At 46.4% G+C, this 26,800-nt stretch overlaps 1 protein-coding gene across 9 annotated transcripts in view; it reads left to right on the top strand.

Moving 5' to 3' along the window:
- The first annotated feature begins 11,036 nt into the window (after positions 1 to 11,036).
- Positions 11,037 to 26,800, top strand: part of prrc2b (proline-rich coiled-coil 2B) — an 80,160-nt gene continuing 64,396 nt past the window's right edge. For all 9 annotated transcript variants that reach the window (XM_072565941.1, XM_072565938.1, XM_072565940.1 and 6 more), the window contains exons 1-4: positions 11,037 to 11,215; positions 20,859 to 21,037; positions 21,791 to 21,968; positions 26,323 to 26,419. In XM_072565941.1, coding sequence (XP_072422042.1) covers positions 20,920 to 21,037; positions 21,791 to 21,968; positions 26,323 to 26,419 — 393 coding nt within the window. In that variant the 5' untranslated portion in view covers positions 11,037 to 11,215; positions 20,859 to 20,919. The remainder of the gene's footprint in view (positions 11,216 to 20,858; positions 21,038 to 21,790; positions 21,969 to 26,322; positions 26,420 to 26,800) is intronic.

Genomic DNA, 26,800 nt, shown 5'->3' with positions numbered 1-26,800 from the left:
TATTTTAAAACTAATAGAATTGTGATCACTAGTCCCAAATTGTTCCCCTACTAACATGTCAGTCACTTGCCCTGCCTTATTTCCAAGGGAAGGTCAAGTATTGCTGCTTCTCTAGTAGGAATATATTGATAAAAAACATTTTCTTGAGCACATTTAACAAATTCAACATCATCCAAGTCTTCAACACTATGGCAGTCCCTGCCAATGTTTAGAAAATTAAAATCCTCTGCTATTACAACCCTATTATTCTTACATATACCTGAGATCTCGCTACATATTTGGGGGCCTACAGTCGATTCATCTGAGCGAGGAGGGAGTCCCGATGACATCACCACCACACCAGGTGGGTGTTGGGAGTTGGGGGCACAGGTTATGGAAAGCTGCAGGAATTCAATGGGCTGAGTGGCCTCCTGCTGTTCCTGTCCAAGCTAAGGCCATTTCAGCAACCACTTCTGAATCCATGACCAACACAACAAAGAAATCAGCCCTTTTTCCATTTCAATCGAGGTTAGGAGATGCTGGATAGGCTGGGCCTGATTTCCCTGGGTCATTGGAGGCTGAGGGATGACCTTATAGAGGTTATAAAATCAGGAGAGACATAGATAGGGTGAATAGACAAAGTCTTTTCCCTGGGGTGGGGGAGTTCAAAATTGAGGGGCATATTTTTAAAATGAGGGAAGAAAGATTTAAAAGAGACACACAGATGGTGGTTCATGTCTAGAATGAGCTGCCAGAGGAAGTAGTAGATGCAAGTACAATTACAACATTTAAAAGACATTTGGATAAGTACATGAATAAAACAACTTTGGAGTGGTACAAGCCAAACACAGGTAATTGGGACCAGTTTAGTTTGGGAAACTTGGTTGACATGGACAGATTGGATTGAAGGATCTGTTTCTGTGATGTATGGCTCTATGATTCTATGTAATCTCCACTTTCAGACCTGAACCTACAGTGGCTGATGAGAGGATCTCAAAATCTTCCATGCTCTTTAGCCCTGTGTGCTGTCCTAGATGTTTTATGCATATGGACCCTCCCATTAAATGAGATAGATTCCAAAATCAGGAGCCAATGGGTTAACGATCTGGACATGTAATGAATGCTCTAAGTTACATTACCCAATTCCCCTTGGCTGTGTTGGACACATTTCACCAAGACAATGCGTTGACTAAAGTCAGTGAAACAGATCTGAGTCAGATGGAATAAGCTAAACAGCAGAATCAACTCCACTGCAAGATGACACACCAATCCCTAAACCTTCCAGGAAATGAACTAGCCTGACCACTCTGTTATTCCCAGAGACAGTACAAACCCATAAGTCATTTTTAAGTTAAAAAAAAGTCTTGAATCACAAGCTTTCAAAAATTTTCCTCATTCAAAGGATATATGTCTATCTAACTGCCATACTTTCCAAAGACTCAGTATTGTCTTTCTGCGGATGTGGGATGAGCAGTAGGTGCCAAAAATCCCAAGAATTTATTTTTTTTGGCTTATTTGTAGGACCACTCTCTTGAAAAAGACTTGATTCACAGACACGCCCATTCGACTCATTGCACTCTTCGAAAGAGCAACTATTCCCACGGATCCCCTCCACGTCCCGAAACCCTGCATTACCGTTCCTTTTAGAATATTTGTCCAATCCTCTTTTTGCAAGTTGCTATTAAACCCTCTCCACTGTCCTTGCAGACAACACATCTCAGATCACAACATCTCGCTGTGTTAAAAAATATTCCCACTTCATCTCCATTGGCCATAAATCTGTGTCCCTCTGATTGCTGTAAAAGTGTCTTCTTCTTTCTTTATGGTTTTGAAAATCTGGGTCGAACATCTCCCTGGACCTTCTCTACTGTGAAAAGAATGATGCCAGCTTCACTGCGCTCTCCACGTTCACTGAAAATGCTTATCCTTGCTCTTGTTCCACAGCCACTGCACAGCAATGACGTCCTCCTGAAACGTGTGGAGCTCAGAATTGGATACAATCAAAGTGGTCTATGACTCTTGGTGAGGCCCCTCCTGGGGAACTGTGTCCAGTTCTGGTTGCCCTGGTACAGAAAGAATATTATTAAGCTGGAGAAGGTCCAGAGAAGATTTACTAGGCTGTTGCCGGGAATAGGAGGTTTGAGTTATAGGGAGAAGCTGGATAGGCTGGGACTTTCATCACTAGAGCATAGGAGGTTGTGGGGTGACCTTGTAGAGGTTTATAAAATCATGAGGGGCATGAATAGGGTGAATGGCAGGTGTATTTTCCCTCGGGTTAGGGATTACAAGACTAGGGGGGCATGTTTTAAGGTGAGAGGAGAGAGATTTAAAAAAGACATGAGGGACAAATTTTTAACACAGGGAGTGGTTTGCATGGAGAATGATTGTGCTGAGGGAGTGGTGGATGGGTGTATAGTTACAACGTTTATAAGACATTTGAAGAAGGACATGAATAGACAAGGTTTGGAGGGGCATGAGTTTGAGTAGTCAGTGAGGGTGCGAGTGAGAAGGCTCTCTGCCAGTAAGTTTTATTTAAGGAAACATTGTATTATTAAGAGATTTATGCTGTAAATAAAGTGTGACAGTGATGTGTATACACCCGCACTACATTTCTATTGCTCAGTGTGTGTTTTTACATTGATCATATAGACCTTTTGAACAACTAGAATATTTGATCAATCCCCAGTTAATAAAAAGTTTGCTGTAGTAGTACATCTTTGGCAGTACACACTCAATGGGCCAAAGGGCCTCCTCTATACTGTGTCATTCTGAACAATGGTCAGAGCCATCAGGACGCAAAACATCAGCTTGTTCTCTGTTTTCAGAACAGATTCTAGCAACTACAATAATTTGCATTCGACAGATTTTTTTTATTGAATTCCAGTTCTACCACCTGCTGATGTGGGATTTGAACTCTGGCCCCTGGAACATTACCTGACTCTTGGGATTAACAGTACAACAACAATACCACTAGACCATCACCTCCCACCTACATGCCACTTGGCTGTACCTGCAAGCTCACTCTCTATTCAAGGTCTTTGTCAGCACCAACATTTACAAGTTTCACACTTTTACACTTTACATTGGAATGTATCTGCTCACTAACATGTCTCTATCATTTTGGAGTTACTCTGTTGTCCTCTCCAGAGCTTACTGTAAAAACCTTGTCTTTTTATTTTACTGTATTTCTGATTATGGACCGAAATGGGAAAAGGATTGATTTGGAGTCAAGGCTTGTGAGGGAAATGCTGCACTCCTGAAAACAAGTTCCTGAAACTCATTGTGTGTGGTGGTTACATTGCTGCCTTATCCAAGCAGTGGGGGAGGTTGTTTGTAGACATGTCAGCTCTGGGGTGGAGAGGGAGGGGGGCTTGTTCAAGATGAGATTCAAGTTGCTGATTGGTTTGCGGCTTTGCGACCAGTTGTGCTAAAGGCCATCAGCCTGACAACAACCATCTAATTGGCTTCTTGTGAGCTGAACAGCTTGTGGGTGTGAACAACAGTGATAGAAGCCTTTGGACTGCTCAATGTGGAGTGTGTGCACGCATGTACATGTGTGCATGTCTACAATAAAATACCTAAAGCTGGAAAATAACTAGTTTATTTCTTCTCTCCAGTAGCTGTAAGCTGATGCTTATAACCAGTAAGTCAGAAACATCATGATTTGGGAAGCAGTCACTCTGTGGCTTCTGAGAAGAAGTGAGACAACCCAAAGGAAAAGATCATATGGTGCTATTGGACCTCTCCCTATAGTCCCAGTGCTTTGTGTCTGTCTATCTGTCTATGTGTGTCAGGAGTCACGTTTTCGAAGGGAGTTAGATTTGTAACTAGTGGTGATATGTTGAAAGTTCATAACTATTGACCTGAGGTAGAAATCCATTTCTAATATTATAATTCCAGTTAGGAACAGAAACCTGGTCTGTGCTTTCCCTCATCCTGTGTCTGACAGACAGAGAAATTAGAGATTTGTGAACTTTGAGAAAATGTTCAACTTTTTGTGATGACTGGGTTTGATTTTCAACACACTAGCCTGGAGATATTTTCCTTCCATCTAGCTTTGTAACAACAGCAAACTCAGAGTTATTTCTCTGTTTCTTGAAGTAATTGATGTAGATTGCACATCATGGAGATCCCAGCATTGACCCCAGTGGCATTCCATAGTTTGCAATGTGCCAACTTTAAAATGTCCCATTTATGCCTAGTTTCTGTTTCATATCCTTTAACCATACTTCAATCTGGGCTAATATATCACCCAAAAGACTACTGACTTCCTGTTTGTCTTTGGAAAATCCAGATGTATTACATCTAACTGTTCCCCTTGATCTACCTTCCCAGTTACATCAACCCGAGATGATTGATAGAGTGCTGAATTAAGTGTCTAAAATGAAAGGCACTGCTGCCAACAGTATTGCACTCACTCACTACTGCCCTCCCTCAGTACTCTACACGCTCAATACTGCACTCACTCAGTACAGCCCTCCCTCAGTTCAGCAGTCCCTCAATGCAGCACTCCCACAGTACTGCTCTTCCTCATTACTGATCTCCCTCAATACTGCCCTGCCTCAGTACTGCACTTGATTAGTACTGCACTCCCTCAGTACAGTGCTCCCTCAGTACAGCCCTCCCTCGGTACAGCCCACCCTCAGCACAGTGCTCTGTCAGTACAGCCCTCCCTCAGTAGAATGCTCCCCCTTCCAGCTCTCCCTCAGCACAGCCCTCCCTCAGTAAAGCCCTCCCTCTGTCCAGCCCTCCCTTGGTAGAGCCTCAATAAAGCCATTGCTTAGTATAGCCCACCCTCAGTACAGCACTCCCTCTTCCAGCCCTCACTCGGTACAGCCCTCCCTCAGTTCTGCACTTCCTCAGTACAGACCTCCCTCAGTACAGACCTCCCTCAGCACAGTGCTCCCTCAGTACAGACCTCCCTCAGCACAGCACTCCCTCAGTACAGCCCTCCCTCAGTACAGCTTTCCCTCAGTATAGCGCTCCCTCAGCACAGTGCTCCCTCAGTACAGACCTCTCTCGGTACAGCTTTCCCTCAGTACAGCGCTCCCTCAGTACAGTGCTTTCTTGGTACAGTCCTCCCTCAGTACAGTGGTCCCTTGGTACAGCCCTCTCTCAGTATAGCGCACCCTCAGTACAGTGCTTCCTCAGTCCAGCCCACCCTCAGTTCAGTGCTCCCTCAGTCCAGCCCACCCTCAGTACAGCACTCCCTCAATACAGTTTTCCCTCAGTACAGCCCACCCTCAGTGCAGTGCTCCCTTGGTACAGCCCACCCCCAGTACAGTGCTCCCTCAGTCCAGCCCACCCTCAGTGCAGTGCTCCCTCAGTACAGCCCTCCCTCAGTATAACCCACCCTCAGTACAGCGCACCCTCAATACAGCCCTCCCTCAGTACAGCGCTCCCTCAGTACAGTGCTTCCTCAGTACAGCGCACCCTCATTACAGCCCTCCCTCAGTACAGCCTTCCCTCAGCACAGCACTGCCTCAGTACAGCCCTTCCTCAATTCAGTGCTCCCTCAGTACAGACCTCCCTCGGTACAGCTTTCCCTCAGTACAACCCACCCTCAGTGCAGTGCTCCCTCAGTACACCCTTCCCTCAGTACAGAGCTAGTACAGTTCTCCCTCAATACAGCGCTCCCTCAGTACAGACCTCCCTCAGTACAGCGCTCCCTCGGTACATCCCTCCCTCAGTACAGCCCACCCTCAGTACAGTGCACCCTCAGCACAGCCCTCCATCAGTACAGTGCTCCCTCAGTACAGCCCACCCTCAGTGCAGCCCACCCTCAGTACAGCGCTCCCTCAGTACAATGCTCCCTCAGTACAGCCCACCCTCAGTACAGCACTCCCTCAGTAGTGCTACCTCAGTACAGCCCACCCTCAGTACAGTGCTCCCTCAGTACAGCCCACCCTCAGTACAGCACTCCCTCAGTACAGCCCACCCTCAGTACAGCGCTCCCTCAGTACAGTGCTTCCTCAGTACAGCCCACCCTCAGTACAGTGCTCCCTCAGTACAGCCCACCCTCAGTACAGCACTCCCTCAGTACAGTGCTCCCTCAGTACAGCCCACCCTCAGTACAGCCCTCCCTCAATACAGCGCTCCCTCAGTATAGTGCTCCCTCGGTACAGCGCTCCCACAGTACGGCCCTCCCTCAGTACAGCCTTCCCTCAGCACAGCACTGCCTCAGTACAGCCCTTCCTCAGTTCAGTGCTCCCTCAGTACAGACCTCCCTCGGTACAGCTTTCCCTCAGTACAACCCACCCTCAGTACAGTGCTCCCTCAGTACACCCTTCCCTCAGTACAGAGGTAGTACAGTTCTCCCTCAATACAGCACTCCCTCAGTACAGCCCTCCCTCAGTACAGCGCTCCCTCAGTACAGTGCTCCCTCGGTACATCCCTCCCTCAGTACAGCCCTCCCTCAGTACAGCGCTCCCTCGGTACAGCGCTCCCTCGGTACAGTTCTCCTTCAGTACAGTGCTCCCTCGGTACATCCCTCCCTCAGTACAGCCCTCCATCATTTCAGTGCACCCTCAGTACAGTGCTCCCTCAGTACAGTGCTCCCTCAGTACTGTGCTCCCTCAGTACTGTCCTCCCTCGGTATAGCCCACCCTCAATACAGCCCTCCATCAATACAGTACTCCATCAGTACAGTGCTCCTCCTCCTTCAAAGACCGCAATTTCCCCCCAGACGTAGTCGGCGATGACCTCCACCACATCTCTTCCACTTCCCGCTCCTCCGCCCTTGAGCCCCGCCCCTCCAATCACCACCAGGACAGAACCCCACTGGTCCTCACCTACCACCCCACCAACCTCCATGTACAGCGTATCATCCATCGTCATTTCCGCCACCTCCAAATGGACCCCACCACCAGGGATATATTTCCCTCCCCTCCCCTATCAGCGTTCCGAAAAGACCACTCCCTCCGTGACTCCCTCGTCAGGTCCACACCCCCCACCAACCCAACCTCCACTCCCGGCACCTTCCCCTGCAACCACAAGAAATACAAAACTTGCGCCCACACCTCCCCCCTCACTTCCCTCCAAGGCCCCAAGGGATCCTTCCATATCCGCCACAAATTCACCTGCACCTCCACACACACCATTTACTGCATCCGCTGCACCTGATGTGGCCTCCTATACATTGGGGAGACAGGCCGCCTCCTTGCGGAACGTTTCAGAGAACACCTCTGGGACACCCGGACCAACCAACCCAACCACCCCGTGGCTCAACACTTCAACTCCCCCTCCCATTCCACCAAGGACATGCAGGTCCTTGGACTCCTCCATCGCCAGACCATAGCAATACGACGGCTGGAGGAAGAGCACCTCATCTTCCGCATAAGAACCCTCCAACCACAAGGGATGAACTCAGATTCCTTCAGCTTCCCCATTTCTCCTCCCCCCACCTTATCTCAGTCCCAACTCTCGAACTCAGCACCGCCTTCCTAACCTGCAATCTTCTTCCTGACCTCTCCACCCCACCCCCTCTCCGGCCTATCACCCTCACCTTAACCTCCTTCCACCTATCGCATTCCCAACGCCCCTCCCCCAAGTCCCTCCTCCCTATCTTTTATCTTAGCCTGCTTGGCACACTCTCCTCATTCCTGAAGAAGGGCTGATGCCCAAAACATTGATTCTCCTGCTCCTTGGATGCTGCCTGACCTGCTGCGCTTTTCCAGCAACACCTTTTTCAGCTCTAACCTCCAGCATCTGCAGTCCTCACTTTCTCCTGCTGGTAGAGGCTGGTACAATTACAGTATTTAAAAAGCTTCTGGATGGGTGCATGGTTGCAAAGGGTTTAGAGGGAAGTGGGTCAAATGCCGACAAATGGGACTGGGTCAGATTGGGACATCTGGTCGGTGCAAATGAGTTGGACTGAGGGGTCGGTTTCTGTGCTGTATAACACTGCAGCTGTACTCTCAGTGTCATCACAAAACTTTGGTAGATGTATAAAAAGCTCCCAAATTTATCCAATTTTCAGACCCAGGTTAACAGAAACCCCAGACTAGCTTTTATATGTTTAACAAGAATGTCTCTTTATTACAGTTAAATAGATTCTAGCTGCAGGTGAATAACTTTCACACAACAACATATAACCCCACTCATTAAAATCCCCTTCGGAGGGTCAGTGTGGACTTGTTGGGCCAAAGGGCCTGTTTCCATACTGTAGGGAATCTAATCTAAAATCCCTTCTTACACACACACACACAAATACAGAAATGGGGACATGCGCACACTCACATGGTCCGACACACTGTAACAGACATACACAGACACCATACTTTCACACACACACACACACACACATATAGACATACTCACAGACACAGACACACAAACAGGCATGGACAGGTACACACACACACTCTCACACAGACATACTCACAGATACACACACACAGACATGGGCACACACACAGATGGTTAAAAAAGACATGGGTGTAATGAATGGAAGGGAAACAGTGAAGCAGTTCGATGGTGTGTGTTCCCAGGATCTGCTGGGACGGCTCTTGTGTTGATCAGAATTTCTCAGTCTTCCTTCACCAGATATTTTCACTTGTTATCAGGAGGGATGGCGTGACTGGTTCACACTTTGGAAGGTCTCTGACTTACCCATTAGAAGACACAGCTTATAGTAACTGCTGGGGGAAATGTAACTTGGGTTTCTTCAAGCTGAAAGTAGTTTTTACTGCAGAGAACAGACAGAGTTCCTCAGCTGGTGGAGATCTGAAGGTTTCTCACTATCTTATTCACAAACGGTTCAGAACCCTGTCAACCAATCAGAAGGCTGGTGGGAGGCAGAAGTAATTTGTCATCAATGATTGTTTTCAGGAGTGCAGCATTTCCCTCACAAGCCTTGCCTCCAAATCAATCCTTTTCCCATTTCGGTCCATAATCAGAAATACAGTAAAATAAAAAGACAAAGTAGTGGCACATTCACACAAAATTTCTTTAATGACTGAACAGACATTCATTACAAAAAATGAAGCTATTTAAATGTGGGAGACAATAAGTATGAGTTTGAAAAACAGCAAAACACAGTTTCAACCAGTTTCTTGACAGTATTTGTTACAGAGACTCACTCCAGAGAAATTGTATCCCTATTTCAACTCATTTGGGTTCTACATAACTAGCATCTGACAGTTTCTTTGCTACAGACTGCGTGGACAATTTAATGAGTCATTTCAAAACATGAAGTTTTCCCACATCGAAAGCTTAAACTCTCTGGGTTCCAAGAACCTGCAGATTTCTGACCAAACTCTCCTGGCCCAGAGGGTTCACAAACTTTGCCCCCCTCCCCACCTTCTACTGAGGTCACTCGTTCTAGGAACTGTCATATCAGGACAGAATCGAAACCAGCTTCCCAACGCAATACTGGGGTCTTCTAAAAGAACCAAAAGACTCGCTTCTGCACTTCCTTTTTAAAAACAAAAGCTTGCTCATTCTGCCCCATTCCCCCTCCCCCTCCCCCTCCCCCTGCTTTCCCCCTCCCCCTTCCCCCCATTCCCCCTCCCCCTGCTTTCCCCCTCCCCCTTCCCCCCCCATTCCCCCTCCCCATTCTACCAATTGTAAACCAAACAATATCTGGCTTCATCCAGAGGCTCACTGGAACCTTCCAGCTCAGCGAGCAAATTTACATCTAGAACCTCAACCTGAGCTACAAATCTTCCCCAGACTCACGAATATCTTTCTGTTTAACATCATTCAGGGAGTCCATGAGTGAGCAGGGACATTTAAAACACTGGGAGTATTAGTAATCACAGGTTTGCTATGGTCCATCATACCTGCACAGGCTCTCGGAGTACCTAGCGCCAATCTCCTTGAAGGTTCTATTTAAATAGTATTCCAAGGCCCCTCGTGAATACCTCAGCCTGAACCTGCCTCCACCACATTTCCTGGCAATGCCTTCCAGACTGAAGACGCTCCCTTTAATTCAGTCATGGGATGTGGATGTTGTTAACTGGGCCAGCATTTATTGCCTAACCTTATTGTTTAACAGTCACCCACATTGCTGTGGGTCTGGAGTCACGTGTAAGCCCGGGTAGGAATGGCAGTTTGCTTCCCTAAAGGACATTGGGAAATCCCAAATTGGTTTCTTCCAACAATCAACATGGATTTATGGTCACCATTATTAAACCCTTAATTCCAGATGTTTGTTGAATTCAAATTCCACCATCTGCCGTGGCAGGGTTTGAGCTGAGTTCCCCAGAACATTCCCTGGATTAACAATCCAGTAATAATACCACTGGGCCATCACCTCTCCATGATGCTTTGTATAACATGGTGCCCAGAATCCCCTACAATGTTCCAACTGATGTCTGATTGATGTCTTGTGTAAGTTTAGCATAACCTTCTTGTTCTTATTCTCTACACCATTAATACCAAAGCCTACAGTACTGCATGCTTTACCATTAACTCATCACTTCCTATCCTGACACTTTTACTGACTTATACAAAAAAATAAATGCTCCTGCACCCCCTTTAAAAAGGTTCTGTATGCCAAAATGTATCACTTCACACTTCTCCACATTGAATTTCATCTCCCAACTAACCACGCTCTCCACCAACTTGTTCTTTTCACAACTTGCAATGCTCCCAAATTTTGTGTCTTCCCATAAACATTGGAATTATCCCCAACATAACCGGTGTTGTGTAATTTTTAACTTTGTACACCCCAGGAATATATGGGATGATGAGGAATATATCTGAGTTCCTGAAGCTCCACCTCAGGCCACTAGGTGGAGCGCCAGCGCAGTTATTGCACTCCCACCAATGGCCGTCAGGTGGGGCAACGGTGCAGTCACTGCAGTACCACCTCCGGCCGCTTGGTGGGGGCACCGGCACAGTTGGTGCAGTCCCGACTCCGGCCGCTTGGTGGGGTGCCGTCGCTGTAACTGCAGTCCCGCCTCCGGCAGCCAGGTGGGGCGCCGGCGCTGTAACTGTAGTCCCGCCTCCGGCCGCCAGGTGGGGCGCCGGCGCAGTAACTGCAGTCCCGACTCCGGCCGCTTGGTGGGGTGCCAGCGCTGTAACTGCAGTCCCGCCTCCGGTCGCCAGGTGGGGCGCAGGCGCTGCGCCTCAAACCCTGCGGCCGGTCTCTGAGGCCGGAGTCGGTTTTCAGTTTAATCCTTTTGCATAGGCCCAGGATTCTCTTCTATCCGTCTCCATCGGCCTGCGGATCGGTGCCAGTTTCTCTTTGTTGTGCGAATTGTGCCGGATTAAAACCCGAGAACGAGCCAAGGTCGGTATTTCTGCCGTGAAAGATCTTTTCTTGGTTCAAATCCCGGGGCTTTCGGCCGCTTTGTTCCCGGTGGCATCCGGCCGCCATTTTCTCCCCGATCTCCCTGCGAGAGAAAAATAAACCTCCCTCCCCCCAGCGCCCGCCTCCCCGACACCCGAACCCCCATCACCCCCCCCCCCCCCGGCAAACTCACCCCCTACCCCCACCCTCCAAACTCACCTACCCACCTCCCCCTCCCCCCGCCCCATTCCCCCCCCCGTCCCCCTCTTCCCCCCCCCCCGTCTCCCTCTTCCCCCCCCCCCCGTCCCCCTCTTTCCACCCCCCCCCCGTCCCCCTCTTCCCCCCCCCCCGTCCCCCTCTTTCCCCCCCCGTCCCCCTCTTTCCCCCCCCCGTCCCCCTCTTCCCCCCCCCCCCCCGTCCCCCTCTTCCCCCCCCCCCCCCGTCCCCCTCTTTCCCCCCCCCCGTCCCCCTCTTCCCCCCCCGTCCCCCTCTTTCCACCCCCCCCCCGTCCCCCTCTTTTCCCCCCCCCCCGTCCCCCTCTTCCCCCCCCCCCGTCCCCCTCTTCCCCCCCCCCGTCCCCCTCTTCCCCCCCCCCCGTCCCCCTCTTCCCCCCGTCCCCCCCCTCTCCCCCCCCGTCCCCCTCTTCTCCCCCCCCCCCCGTCCCCCTCTCCCCCCCCCCGTCCCCCTCTTCCCCCCCCCCGTCCCCCTCTTCCCCCCCCCCCCCCTCTTCCCCCCCCCCCCCGTCCCCCTCTTCCCCCCGTCCCCCTCTTCTCCCCCCCCCCCGTCCCCCTCTCCCCCCCCCGTCCCCCTCTCCCCCCCCCGTCCCCCTCTCCCCCCCCCGTCCCCCTCTCCCCCCCCCCGTCCCCCTCTCCCCCCCCCCCCCCCGTCCCCCTCTTTTCCCCCCCCCGTCCCCCTCTTTTCCCCCCCCCGTCCCCCTCTTCCCCCCCCCCGTCCCCCTCTTCCCCCCGTCCCCCCCCTCTCCCCCCCCGTCCCCCTCTTCTCCCCCCCCCCCCCGTCCCCCTCTCCCCCCCCCGTCCCCCTCTCCCCCCCCCGTCCCCCTCTTCCCCCCCCCCGTCCCCCTCTTCCCCCCCCCCCCCCCCCCCGTCCCCCTCTTCCCCCCCCCCCCCCGTCCCCCTCTTCCCCCCCCCGTCCCCCTCTTCCCCCCCCCCCGTCCCCCTCTCCCCCCCCCCCCGTCCCTCTCCCCCCCCCCCCCCCCCCCCCCCCCGTCCCTCTCCCCCCCCCCCCCCCCGTCCCTCTCCCCCCCCCCCCCCGTCCCTCTCCCCCCCCCCCCCCCCCGTCCCTCTCCCCCCCCCCCCCCCCCCGTCCCTCTCCTCTCCCCCCCCCCCCCCGTCCCTCTCCTCTCCCCCCCCCCCCCCCGTCCCTCTCCTCTCCCCCCCCCCCCCCCCCCGTCCCTCTCCTCTCCCCCCCCCCCCCCCCCCCCCGTCCCTCAAATCCATATTAGACGCCGTGAATTGCAAATACCTGAAGCTCTGACAGCGCTCTGGGAGTTGGGGCAGAGGCTGTAGGGTGGAGAGGGAAGCGTATAAGGATTCCGGGCTGGATGAAAGACCTGTTGGCTTCTCGCCTTGCTGGCTGTGGTGTTAATGAGTGAGTGAGCTGTGCGTGCCTGTGTACCTCTCAGTTTTGCAATTGAGGAACTTATTGTTGAGGTACCCGTCTTCACTTTGAGCACGATTGTGTCTAGCAAAAATCTTCATTAGAGCAAAAAAGACAATAGGGTTTGGGAACAACTGATCCTGAGAGTAAGGTGTGACCTGTTTAGGATGTTGTCATGGAAACAGGATGCTCTGTGTCATTCTGTGTGTCTGATTGCCCACTTGTTTCGAGTGAGGTTTAACATGAGGTTCTGACTGAGCCATAAAGAATCATGCTGCACAGATTAGGGCCTTTGACCCTGGTACCTCTGCTAGCTGTTTGAAGGAGAGTCCCACAAACGTAACGTCATCCCCATGTCTCTTCAAGGTTTTCTTCTCCAACGATTTGACCAGTTCTCAGATGAAAGTTACTGTTGAGCCTGCTTCCATCGCTTTTTCAGGCTGTGACGCCTCCCCTGGTGTATCGCAATCAAAAACCCTCATTCCTGATACTGCCGGAGTAAAATCTCATCACTGTCTTCAATGCCTGATTCTTTATGTAGTGCACTGTCAGAATGAGATACTGGAATCATAGAGTCATCCAGCATGGAAACAGACCCTTCAGTCCAACCAGTCCATGCCAACCATGATCCCAAACTAAACTAGTCCTACCTGCCTGCCCCTGGCTCATATCCCTCCAAACGTTTCCTATTCATGTACTTATCCAAATTATCCACCAGCACTTCACCGGAGGCTCACTGATGATCTTACCTAGCGTGATGATGAAACGTCTGAAAACGAACCTGCCACCTCTGTGAGCAAACTTACAAGCTGTCTTTGAAATGTTGTAACTGTATCTGCATCCACCACTTTGTCTGGAACTTATTTCCACACACAAACCACTCTGTATTTTTTTTTAAAAAAAGAAAAAAATGCCCCTCATGTCTTTTCTAAATCTTTCTCCTCTCACGTTAAAAAGATGCCCTCTAGTTTTGAAAACTCCTACTTTGGAGGGAAGGCACCTGCCCACTCACCTTATCCATACCCCTCATTACTTTGTGAACCTCTGGATTGAATTTATTGTCACATGTACCGAGGCACAGTGAAAGCTTTGTAAGGTCACCTTTCAACCTTCTCTGCTTCAGTGAAAAAAATCCCAGCCTCTCCTTATAACCCAAATCCTGTGGAGCTCAGGCCTAACTAGTGATGAGCTGTAATTTGTTCTGGCACCATGAGTGGTAGAAATTGTGCCACTTGTTGGCTTTTAATTTTAATCAGAAGCTAAATTTCCTCCCTTACTCTTGGGTCCCAAGTCTAATGGTGCTAAACAATGATGCAGGAGGAGGATATTCAAGCCTTTTCTACTCTACAGTGAGGTCATGGTTGCTCTGTACCTTTTCCCTATCTCCTTCCTTTGGTTCCATTATCCTTAAATCCCTCTATCAAATAAAAGTCCTATCAGACTCCATATTGACATTTTGAATTGACCTCAGCAGGTTTTTTTTGGGGGGGGTGAAAACAGGAGGATAGAGGGTTCCAGATTTCCCCTTTGCTTTGTGTGAAGAGCTGCCTGACCTGTCTTTTGACTTGGTTAAAGTTTGTCTCCTCGTGTTTCTAAACTGGGGAGATTCCTGAACCAAAGAGCTCTATTTTGGGCATGCACCCAGGACTAGAATTGAAAGCATAAAGCTGATCCAATTAGGGTATTTATATCTTTATCCATAAAATTGCCCTACCAGTTTTTATACTCAATACTTGTACTTATGAAGCCCAAGATCTTGTATGCTCTGCTGATCACTCCTACATATCCAGCCAGCGTCAAATATCCATGCATATGCATTTATCCCTTCATATTCTTGACAACCTGTGCCAATAAGTCTATATTGCCTTTCCTTATCCCTTCTGCTAAAATCATCAACTTTCACTTCTCTGTGTTCAATTCCATCTGTCACTTGTCTGCCCATTCTGCTAAATGCTTGTAACATAGTGCTGTTAGATGGATTATCTAGAATGAACTCTGTTCTGTACGGCTCTATGACTCATTCTGGGATGAAGGTATTGTATGAGGAAAGGTTGAACAGATTAGGCTTGAATCCATTCAAATGTAGACACGAGATGTAATCTCATTGAAGTGTATAACACCCTGAGGGAGCTAGATCATCTGGATACCTGTAAGATGTTTCCTCTTATAGGAGAGATTGGAGCTAGGGAATATCATTCAGGACCAAGAGCTTTCTCTATTTAGACAGAAATACAAGTGTTTTTCTCTGAGGGTCATTATCTTCCTCATACGTAGTGGAGGCTGGGTCTTTAAATTTATTCAAGGCTGAGTTAGATTTTTGAAAAGCAGAGGAGTCAAGAGTTCTGGGTTGCACACAGGAATTTGAAGATGAGTCTACAACTATAGCTTATTGAATGGCTGAGCAAACTCAAGGGGCCAAGTAGCTAGTTTCTGCTAAAGACAATGTTTCTGTGAATACTGTCGTGAATGGTTATTGGCCATTCACATTGTAGGGGGCTGCTTGATCCAGGTTTGCAGTCAAATGCTGGATTGTCCTTGAGGTCCATGTGTGGAGATGGTGGGATGTCCAGGCTCAGAGAACCTTGTTGAGTGTAGACCTGTGTTTAAGGGATGTCAAAGTCTGGAGGCTGTTTGGTCAGATTGTTCTCCATGTTAAGATTAGTGATACTGGTGTAAGCCCAGAGGTTGCAGAATGTATATTTTTGTCAAAACTTTCATTGCTCAAAGTATTTTCAGATTTCCAGAGTGGTTTGTATTTGGTAGGCTCTCAGGATCTTTGTGAATTTGGCAGCTCTGGCTTGACTTTGTTGCCTTTCAGTTATCGTCTTGTGGTGGAAGAGAAAGTGCAAATGTTACCCAGTTTGGGAGCCATTGTGCAGGTGTTGATCACTTGCATTGTGTTGAGAGCATTGTCTGAGCATTTAGTAGGGCTCTTATCTGCCCACAAGACAGTGGTATGAGGAGGAGTTACTGAGAAGTTCATAAGTGCAAAGCAAGCAGTACGAAGAGCACATGCATTCAGGGAGTTTCTGGGTAATATTTCCTCTGGTCCTTTTCCATGTGTCCTCAGTGAGGCTTTGGTCCAAGGCGACTTCAAAGACCTTGTGATGTGATTCATTCTGGATTAGTTTTCGGCACGTTGACTTTTTGAAGGATATTAATTGTACAACTGAAGCAATGCAGGAGCTGTCTCCACTGGTACCTTGCAGGGTGTACTGTGTGTTATTTTTAAACCTTTGCAACCTGAATTCAGAAGATTGGTTAATGTATTTTTTAAGGATCAGCTATCAATAGCAGTCAGCGTTAGACAGAAGAATCCTACGTAGAAGTCTTTGTTTCCTTCTCACACTTTCTGCTCCCTGTTGATGATTCCTGGCTGAACATTGTCTTGAACGAGCTTGGTTCTGATTCAGGCCCTCATGCAGGTAACAGTAGTTTGTGAGTGTACTGATGTTGTGCTTTTTCCAAGCTACTTGCTGAATACCAGTGGATGCATTTCTAATTTTAAATCCAGCTGCAAACCAGGGCTTCAACAGTCAGAGACAGCACTGCACTGTGTGAGACCCCCTCTATTGGTTTTCATGGACTTCTGAGATCCCAAAACCATCAGATTGCCCTGGTCAGTGCCCTTCCCTCAACCAGAATGCCTGAAGCCTGATTGACTGGATAATTGTCTCAGTTGCTGTTTGTGGAATCTTGCTTTGCAACGATTGGCTGTCACATTTGTCTTCACAACAATAATTGCAATACTTCAAAGGAATTTGTTTGCAGTAAACACTTTGACATGACCTCAAATGTGATGACATTTCTCTCCAATGGGAAGTCAATAACTGTTTGCTTCAGAAAGTGGCACAGTGGTTAGCACTGCTGCCTCCCAGTGCCAGAGACCCGGGTTCAGTTCCCGCCTCGGGCGACTGTCTGTGTGGAGTTTGCACATTCTCCCGATGTCTGTGTGGGTTTCCTCCGGGTGCTCCGGTTTCCTCCCACTGTCCAAAAATGTGCAGGTTAGGTGAATTGGCCATGCTAAATTGCCCAGGAGAAAGTGAGGACTGCAGATGCTGGTGATCAGAGCTGAAAAATGTGCTGCTGGAAAAGCGCAGCAGGTCAGGTAGCATCCAAGGAGCAGGAGATTCCTGAAGAAGGGCTTATGCCCGAAACGTCAATTCTCCTGCTCCTTGGATGCTGCCTGACCTGCTGCGCTTTTCCAGCAGCACATTTTTCAGCTCATGCTAAATTGCCCATAGTGTCTGGGTGGGTGCGCTTTGGCGGGTCAGTGTGGACTTGTTGGGCTGAAGGGCCTGTTTCCACACTGTAAGTAATCTAATCTAAGAAAAAGCCAAATTGCTCTGTCACTATTAGATCCTGCAGACAACCCTTTTAATGGGAATAAATGATTGAACATCTTTATCTAATAACCAAAAACTTGAGAGATTGCAAGGTGAGCAATTTTGTCAGTTGTCCCACTTTCTTGCCAACCTCGAAGTTGTCATTTATATTGATGAAATTTATAATTATCTCCAATATTGTAACTCAGCTTTCAGCTGATTGAAGATAAGAATATTTGAGGGACAGGTTTGCAAACCTGAGTCTGAAGTCATGGTTTACTGGCAGCAGTGACCATTATGCTCCTATATGCTTTAAGACTTGGACATCCTACTGCAGGTACTTTAAGCAGTAAGATATCTGCAGTACCGACAGCAGTGCCCGCAGTAGATTGTTCAAATCCAGTGAAAAGAGAGGCAGTTCACCAGCAATGTCCTTTCTCAAAACAACTTGCTCAGTGTTAATCATCCAAAACCAGCTCCATCTTATTGTGTGCTTAACATCGGACTTTCAAAACATGCAGGGAACTCCCAGTATGGGAAAAGAACTGCTGTGGGGATGTCTTGAAAGCAAACCTGATGAAGTCAAGTCTCTGTATGGGTCATACAGCCCCACTGACTGATGGGGAACCCTGATCTATGACGGACCAAAATAGTGAAGATGTAGTCGGGACAGCAGTGAAAGTGCTGAGTGACTTTATTAGTAACATGCAGAGGTGAAGTTGAGACAACAGAGAAAGTGCATTAAGCCTCCTAACAACCCTTCTACCTGACCCTTTGAGTGCCACCTACTCTGAGTGGTGGAGTCTGAAAATCACTCAGTGGGCCTCTCAGCTATTTCAGAATGCAACAGACTAGATTGGAAACAAACTGAAAAACGTGTTGCTGGAAAAGCGCTGCAGGTTAGTCAGCATCAAAGGAGCAGGAGAATCGACGTTTCGGGCATAAGCAAGTCATCCTCGATCCTTAGCAGCTGGCTAAGAAGAGCCTTAAATTGACTATGTGATTTCTTCCATAAAGGCAAGCACTGTTTCCCTTTCTGAGAATCACTGTAATGTGACATTTCATCAGGGTAATGTCACATCTTTTATTGGATGCCCATAACTGAATGCACTGCTGCTGATCTTTGCTCTAAGATTTCTTTTCCTCTGTTAATCCTGACCTGAGCGGGGAGGCTGCTGTTTGGATCATGGATATCTTTTTGAGGAACTGACTATGGTTTGATGGACACATGTTAATTATGGCCAATCTTCTGTCAAGTCAATCTTGTCCCAGACTTTATTAACCACCTTTAATAATCTTTATTAATCTTGGCATTAAGTTCAGTGCTTACTGTATACAAATAATTGTACTAACTGAGATAACTGAATCCTAATGGTAAGATTTCAGTTTCTCGATGATTGCTGGCAAAAAATCAATTCCTATAAATCAGTGATGTTGCAGCCTGACCCAGGTCCTGATATACACAGAATCCTGAACTGTTGAGTCTGCACCCTAAATGTTTGATGGAAAAAAACAGTAAAATTCATCATCGTCACATTATAATCTGAATAGTCCCTATTGGTCCTATCATCCAAGACATACCTTTTACTGTGAATGTGCTTGCAATTTCTCCTCTCAAGCAGCCTTACATTTTTTATGGGAAACTTTGTGTTTATAGTTTCATTGATTAGTTTTTGTGATAAAGCTTTACTAAAACATGCAAGCAACTTTACTCGTATACATGATACGTACTGCTTTAATACTGCTTGCAGCAGGTTCAACTGTACATGAGTTTGAGAGCTCATTTGTGAAAGTTATTTGTTACTGTTATCACTGAAGAATCTTCAGGAAATGAAGTCCTGTGGTAACAAACTCTTTATATACTAAAGGGCTTCCGTAGAATGAATTGGGGTAGTAGTATTACAGACTCTGCCTGGGAAACAAAACACTAAGTCTTGCTAGGTCTTGAATTATTATTTGCAGGCCTTGGGATGCAAAGGTCTTAGTCTCTTTTTCGTTTGCACTGCATTTCTGTTTCCTGTCCCAAAAGTTGGTCCTTGCTGGGATCCAGTTCCATAGCCATACGATGACAGTGGGTGGCAGTGAGCTGGATGGCTAGTTTTTTTTAATCACCGTGATCAGACATGACAGGTGGAACTTGAAGCTGGGCCTTCTGGTTCTGAGGTAGGGACATTACCACTTAAACACAAGACAGTAGCAGCAATTAGTGGCTGACCATCAGCTGCAATTACCCATGCCATGTTAGTCATAGAGATCTAGCCTCTTTTTTAAAAAAAATGTTTGCTTTTTTGATGTAGGTTGTGTTTGTAATGAGTTTCTGTAAATATATGTATAGAAATGAGGCTCTGTTTTTATTCTTCAACATCTGAACCCAAATTACGAGATCTGTTGAATTCACTTTCACAATTTGTTGTGGAAAGGTTTGTGTTCTGTCCCTTTGGTTTGCTAATCCAGTGCTGTCATCACCAGGATATCAAACGTAAGTATCTGATAGTCGGCAGGAACAGTACAGTACCTGCTGCAATCCATTGTACATAATGTATTCAATATTTAAACTAGTAAAACTGTGAGAGAAGCAATTGGGTTTATTGCAACATAGGAAACATGATCAGAAGGAGATCATTCAGCCCCTCAGACTTTGTGTCATTCTAGATCACGGCTGATCAAGTACCTCAACATCACATTCCCATGCTAACCATACATTCCTTGATGTCATTAGTAACTAGAAACCCGCCAGTCTCTGTCTTGAATGAATTTACTGATCTTCCACAGCTCTTGTGGCAGAGAATTGTGGTGATTTACTGCCTTCCTGTTCAGCCCTTACCTATTCCAGGGTGAGAATATAAGAAAGATTTTGTTCTGGAAAAGTATGTGAACCTTGAACTCAGCAGCAGTTAACCACATCTGCATTTGATAGAACAATCGACTCCAAGAGGACTGAAGGATGCTGATCCCCTTAGACCCGTTGTGCCTCATTCATATACTAGATTTGCCTCCAGCTGAGGGTCGTTGTTTATATAGCATCAATATAAGCCTACATTGGAAGGATAAGCAAAGTGAGGCAGTATTTTACTGAACACTTGCGTGTTATGATTGTTCTGTTTATGTTGGCAAAGGTTTTAATAGAGGTGTGTCAGGAGATCCCTAGGGCATTCAGTAAATGATATAGTCTGCTGGCAGTGAAAGGTTACTTGAAAGGCATCCGAAACGATCTTCTAGTCTGCTTCCTGATTTGCTTTCCTTTTGTGTAATTCCTGTCTGCACTTCAGGATCAGTAATCTAAAAATCTTTTATACTTAATTATCATGAGGCAACCACAAAAAACAGCAAGGAGCAGCTAGTTCAAGACTGTGCACTCTGGAAGGGCTATAAACTCAAGAATCTGGGAAAAATTCAGCCAGCTGTTATTTTATGGCTAGTAACAGCCCTGATTACACCATTCTTCAGTTTGATGTGCTTATTTCCAACCTGCAGCTTTTTGTCAGGTGCAGCACTGTACCCTTCAGTGATCAAGGCATGGACTCCAGCAAAGGGAATTATTGTGTCATACTGTCCACGAGTTTCTGCTGCTCTAGGAGCCCTTGGATTGTGTTCACTGTTATCATTTTTATTAGGGAACAGCAAATGGGTTTACTGTGTTGAGATTAAAATTGAGGAATGAAGTTTGTTTCGGGATAATATTTGTGTGTTTTATTCCTCAGTGAGCGGCACGCTCTCAGCGGTGCTGAAAACAACCACCATACTCGATGACATTCCAGCGCAATGTCAGATCGTTTGGGGCAAACTACCAAGGGGAAGGATGGCAAATCGAAGTACTCCTCTCTCAGTCTGTTCGATAAATACAAAGGAAAGTCACTAGAAACCCAAAAGCATTCAGGAGGTATGTAACAAGGAGGAAACTCAACCAGGTACAGTGTTTACTGGGATCTGTCTATTTTTGATTTCTGATGACAACAAGCTATGCTAGGTTCTGTGGCTATAACTTACGAACTCAGTGACCACTATCCAAAGCATTGCTATCCTGTCTTCAGTTACATTGTGGCGATGTACATTCTGTTCACCACATGCTCTGTCTCCCTAGTTGCTCAGTCTTGATCACAATTTTGCTCTCTTTCTCACCCTCAAACATTCCATTTGCCCTGATGAGTTCTTGATTTTCTTTGTATTTCCCTGTATAGATTCTGCATTTTTAATGATCTTACAGCACGTTCAAATTCTAAACACTGTGTTGAAGCCCAGGAATCCCAGGGCTGCTGAAATGTTCAAACTATCTTTTAACTGAAGTTTCCTCACCACAATTGAATCTTGCATTGAGCCATTTAAACATAAAACTTTGCAAGTTTTATGGTTGTTCTTGAGGATAATTATTTTTACATCTGTGATTGGAGTTACAATAAGTTCAACTAAGATCTTGTACTATTAAAAGAGTTCTGTGGGGTGTAGTATAAGTCTCTACTTGTGTTGCAACTATAGTGTCACCACAAAGGAGATATACAGTTGCTACCTGGATCATTCTTCACCGTATATTCAGAAAATGTTTTTTTTTGGTCATTCTTCAGGTATTGAGCGCAGATAGTTGCACTTTGTCCTGTTGTTCAGTGGTGACTCTTGAACATTCTCTAATGTATTGCAGTTGTCCCTCGACATGGCTTGCAGAGTCTTGGCAAAGTGGCTGCTGCCCGGCGCATGCCCCCGCCTGCCAACCTTCCCAGCTTAAAGGCTGAGAACAAAGGAAACGACCCAAACGTGACCATTGTACCAAAAGACGGAACAGGATGGGCAAGCAAACAGGAGCAGCAGGACCAAAAGAAGTAAGATTGTCTTGTTGCAGATTTGGTTTTGAGCCTGGTCTGTTTTGTTCTTATTCTCTCTGGCGGTGATAGAAGTCGTCTTCGAAATATTAGTTATGGTGGGTGCTCAGCTGACACGAAGTGGGAAAACTCAAACAATTGAGAGGAGAACTGCCAAGCTACCAGCATGTAAAGACTGTCTGAAAAATAACTCTCTTAAAGCTACCTTTATTGATCAGTAACCTGTGAAGCAGAATTCCCAAGAAGAAGAAAAAGAAGACAGGAATACAGAGAAGAACTAGAAGCTGCCTAGTTTTGAGAGAATTTTTGTTTTGTAAATTTTTATTGGGAGTTTATCGGACTAGCATTATAGAAGGGAAGGTAAAAGGTAGGTTAGAGGAAGGAGTTGTAAATAGTTGTTAGTTAATTATTCTCTGTTATACTTTAAGAAATAAAGTTGTTAATTTTTACTTTAATTAGTTCTTGGCCTTTCAAATTTTCACAGATTACTGCATGGGATAAATCTTTTCCATGTTGCTGGTTTTAAATTAGCAGAAGGGTTTACCCCGTGTCATAACGGTTTTGGTCTGTGATTTGAACTGTTTTAGACAGATTTGAGGGGATGAAAAATCCCAACAGATTTAAACACTTGCAGGTCCTGGATATCTAAATAAAACAAAGGTGAGGCAATTTGCTTACTTTCGGTGACTTGTGGTTGATTAAGTTAAAAGTGGGATAAATTACTTTTAAAATTGCTGAAGTGGTTCTGGGGTTTGAAGATGATTCTCAGATTTGCTAAAAAGGTTTAGAAGGAAAGAAAAAGGCCATACTTTTAGAATTAGCAATGAAGTTAGATTTGGGCTTAACCAAGGACAAAAGTAAAGTTGAAATTGAAAGGGAATTACTCAAACACATAGGTGTGTCCAAGAAACAGACAAGTGCAGTAGAGGTAGATTAAATTACAATTGAGGAAAATGGAGTTAGAAGATAAACAGAGAGAGAGGAAAAGAGAGAGAGAAGGTTCTTGGCTGAGCAAAGAGAAAGAAGAAAGGGAGAGAGAGAGAGAGAGGAAGAAGAGTGAAAATTCTTACCTAAGCAAAAAGACAGAGAATTTGAATGTGAGAACTTGCAACTTAGTCAGTTGCGAGTTAACAGGATGGAGATTAAATGAGAAAGTAGTTATATATATCAATATGTTCAAACTCTGCCACATTTTTATGAGAAAGATGTTGAAGGCTTCTTTATTTAATTTGAAAAATTGGCTAGGCAGATGGAGTGGTCCAAAGATTTATGGTTAATACTAGTTCAGATGAAACTGGTAGGTAGAGCTGGTGAGGTACTGTCAGGTGAGGTGGCAAGAGATTATGAAGAGGTTAAAAAGGCTATTTTAAGTGCTTATGAGTTTGAACTAGAAGCAAATAGACAGCAGTTGAGAAACACAAAGGAAGAACGAGGTCAGACTTGTGTTGAGTTTGAAAGAATTGAACATAGTCGTTTTGATCGATGTGTGCGTGCTTTGAAAATAGATGGGACATTTGAGGCTCTGAGAGATTATTCTGCTGGAGGTGTTTAAAAACTCACTTCCAGAGGTAAGAATTCACATGGAGAAACAGAAAGTCCAGGAAGTGACAAGGGCAGCAGAAAGAGATTTATAAAATCATGAGGGGCATGGATAGGATAAATAGACAAAGTCTTTTCCCTGAGGTGGAGGAGTCTAGAACTAGGAGGAAGTGAGGACTGCAGATGCTGGAGATCAGAGCTGAAAATGTGTTGCTGGAAAAGCGCAGCAGGTCAGGCAGCATCCAAGGAACAGGAGAATCGACGTTTCGGGCATAAGCCCTGAAGAAGGGCTTATGCCCGAAACGTCGATTCTCCTGTTCCTTGGATGCTGCCTGACCTGCTGCGCTTTTCCAGCAACACATTTTCAGCTCCGAGTCCAGAACTAGAGAGCATAGATTTAGGGTGAGAGGGGAAAGATATAAAAGAGACTTAAGGGGCAACCTTTTCATGAAGAGAGTGGTATGTGTATGGAATGAGCTGCATCGGCATGGCCAAGCTGGACCGAAGGGTCCGTTTCCGTGCTGTACATCTCTATAACTCTACGATTGTATGACCCTGGGCTGGATTCTTGTTTAAATTGCCCAATGCTGGGGATGGTACAGCATGACAGTGTGACAATAGCAATTCCCTTTCAAGGGTTATTAAAGCAGCTCCAGTGTTGATTGAGAGCCAGTCAATCTCTTTGGACTTTGTATTTAACTAAGTTTTTCCCCCACTAGGGAGTTGGTTTTTGTACAGGGAACGGTTTCAGTAGGGAAAGGTGGAACCCGGTGCTAGTGCTGAACTATAGATTGACATAAAATCCTTGTAAATCTCTGGAAGTTTGTCTGCTATATACTTTGTCATATAGATGTTGGTCTGTTGACAAACTTTGGGATAGGGAGTACCAATATGCCATAACTGTCAGATGTAGTGGTCAGCGAAGAAGGTTACCTCAGATTACAACAGGATCTTGATCAGATGGGCCATTGGCTGAGAAGTGGCAAATGGAGTTTAATTTAGGTAAATGTGAGGTGTTACATTTTGGGAAAGCAAATCTTAGCAGGACTTATACACTTAATGGTAAGGTCCATGGGAGTGTTGCTGAACAAAGAGACCTTGGAGTGCAGGTTCACCACTCCTTGAAAATGGAGTCGCAGGTAGACAGGATAGTGAAGGCGGCGTTTGGTATACTTTCCTTTACTGGTCAGAGATTGAGCACAAGTTGGGAGATCATGTTGCGGCTGTACAGGAAATTGGTTAGGCCACTTTTGGAGTATTGCATGCAGTTCTGGTCTTCTTCCTGTCAGAAAGGTGTTGTGAAACTTGAAAGGGTTCAGAAAGATTTACAAAGCTGTTGCCAGGGTTGGAGGATTTGAGCTATACGGAGAGGTTGAATAGGCTGGGGCTGATTTCCCTGGAGCATTGGAGGCTGAGGGGTGACCTTACAGAGGTTTATAAAATTATGAGGGGCATGGATAGGGTAAATAGACAACGTCGTTTCCCTGGGGTGGGGGAATCCAGAACTAGAGGGCATAGGTTTAGGGTGAGAGGGGAAAGATATAAAAGAAACCTCAGGACAACCTTTTCACGCAGAGAGTGGTACGTGTATGGAATGAGCTACCAGAGGAAGTGGTGGAGGCTGGTACAATTGCAACATTTAAGATGCATCTGGATGAGGAGCCGAATAGGAAGGGTTTGGAGGGATATGGGCCGGGTACTGGCAGGCGTGGTTCAATTGGATTGGAATATCTGGTTGGCATGGATGAGTTAGACAGAAGAGTCTATTTCCATGCTGTACATCTCTATGACCCTATACTTGTCTCTGCTATTGTAGTGAGTAGCATTTTTCTCCCTGCTTTAATAGGGAACTCGAATGGTAAGTGGTACCCTAGATTACCTCTATAATACTAACACTAATTGACGGAGGAAAGGCAGAGTTAAGTAACTAACCCTGTCCCCATCCCTGCCAATTTGCTGTTGGGACCAGCAGGTTAGGAGAGGATGGTGTGCCTCTGGTTAACTGCAGCATAGTCTGTTATGTCTCGGTTGGAGCAGATCTAGTTTTGACCAATTTTATTTCAATCTCCTTACTTGCTGAAATACTAATTTCTCCTTCAAAATAGTTTCTTAAAAGCTGGTGACGTTCCTCTCAGCATTCCTCTGCCATTGCAGCATTTTTTAAATTTTCCTGGCCATTAGCCACTGGGGGTATCTGCTGTACATCATTTGACATTGCATTGTTCCTAGACCTTTAATGATAGCCACAGTATTCATATCAGCAACCAGATTCCCATGGCTGTATATTAGAAACCAGATTATTGGGACTTGTGCCGAATGAACCTCTATGTTGAATGGGATTTAGAACCTGAGGTTCTGATAGGCTCATATGTCTTGGATACAGGATTGTGAATAGTCTTTAGAAAGTGAATGTGCAAGATGATTGGTGGATGAGACTGCATGTGAATTGAGATATGAGCAGCAGAGTTACACATGAGCTCAAGTTTGTAGATGTTGGAAGATGGGAGGCTGGCCATGTGGGGATTGGGATAGTCAAATCTGTCAGTATCTAAAGCAAGCTGAATATAAAGTAAACTATTGACAGTTCTTTTAAATGGAGCTACAATTTAATTCTTTTTCTGCAATTCGCACCTTGTCAGTGGTTTGGTTAAATCATTGATTTGCCAAATTTCAAAACTCACCGTTTTCTATGTTCTGTGCAACTCGGACTTTGGGAGAAGGGTACTGTTTACTTTCATTGGTGTTGACTTTTATAACTTCTAACCAGAGCCTGGCCTGGTGGGTTTTCCTGACCAAGTGCCATTATGTTTTGCAGTATCGCTGTGTCAGTAGTACAGCAGCCAGAGTCGCCATCGCAGCCGGCTTCGCAGACATCTGCCTGCAGTGCGCCAAAGCCGGTACCAGTCCACGAGGTAAGATACAAGCATTTGGCAAGTCTCTCAGCTGTGACGGGCAAGGGGTTATTGTGATCTGTGAAATGGCAACATCGAGCTGATCAAAATTGATTTCTTCTGTTTCACTTCAGTGCAGAATTGTATCTTTAATATTAAGAGTTTTAAATTGTGTTCAAATCAATTGGATGAAGAATTGATGTAAAGGATGCAAATTGCTTCCAGACGCAATAAATAACAGCAATAAAAGAAGTGTTGCATTCAGCATTACCGTACTGTTCCACCTGGATTAACATGTGGAATCACTTCACTGGTGGTGGATGTTAGTGATTCAGGATCAAGAATGGTAGTAGGTGTGTGTTTGGAGCAGTTTGTTACCTGGGATATAATGGGCTTTCTTCC

This window comes from Chiloscyllium punctatum, chromosome 49 (assembly GCF_047496795.1).
Source record: "Chiloscyllium punctatum isolate Juve2018m chromosome 49, sChiPun1.3, whole genome shotgun sequence".
NCBI lineage: Eukaryota > Metazoa > Chordata > Chondrichthyes > Orectolobiformes > Hemiscylliidae > Chiloscyllium > Chiloscyllium punctatum.
The sequence above is the reverse complement of the archived record's forward strand: the minus strand, read 5'-3'. Positions and strand labels throughout refer to the sequence as shown.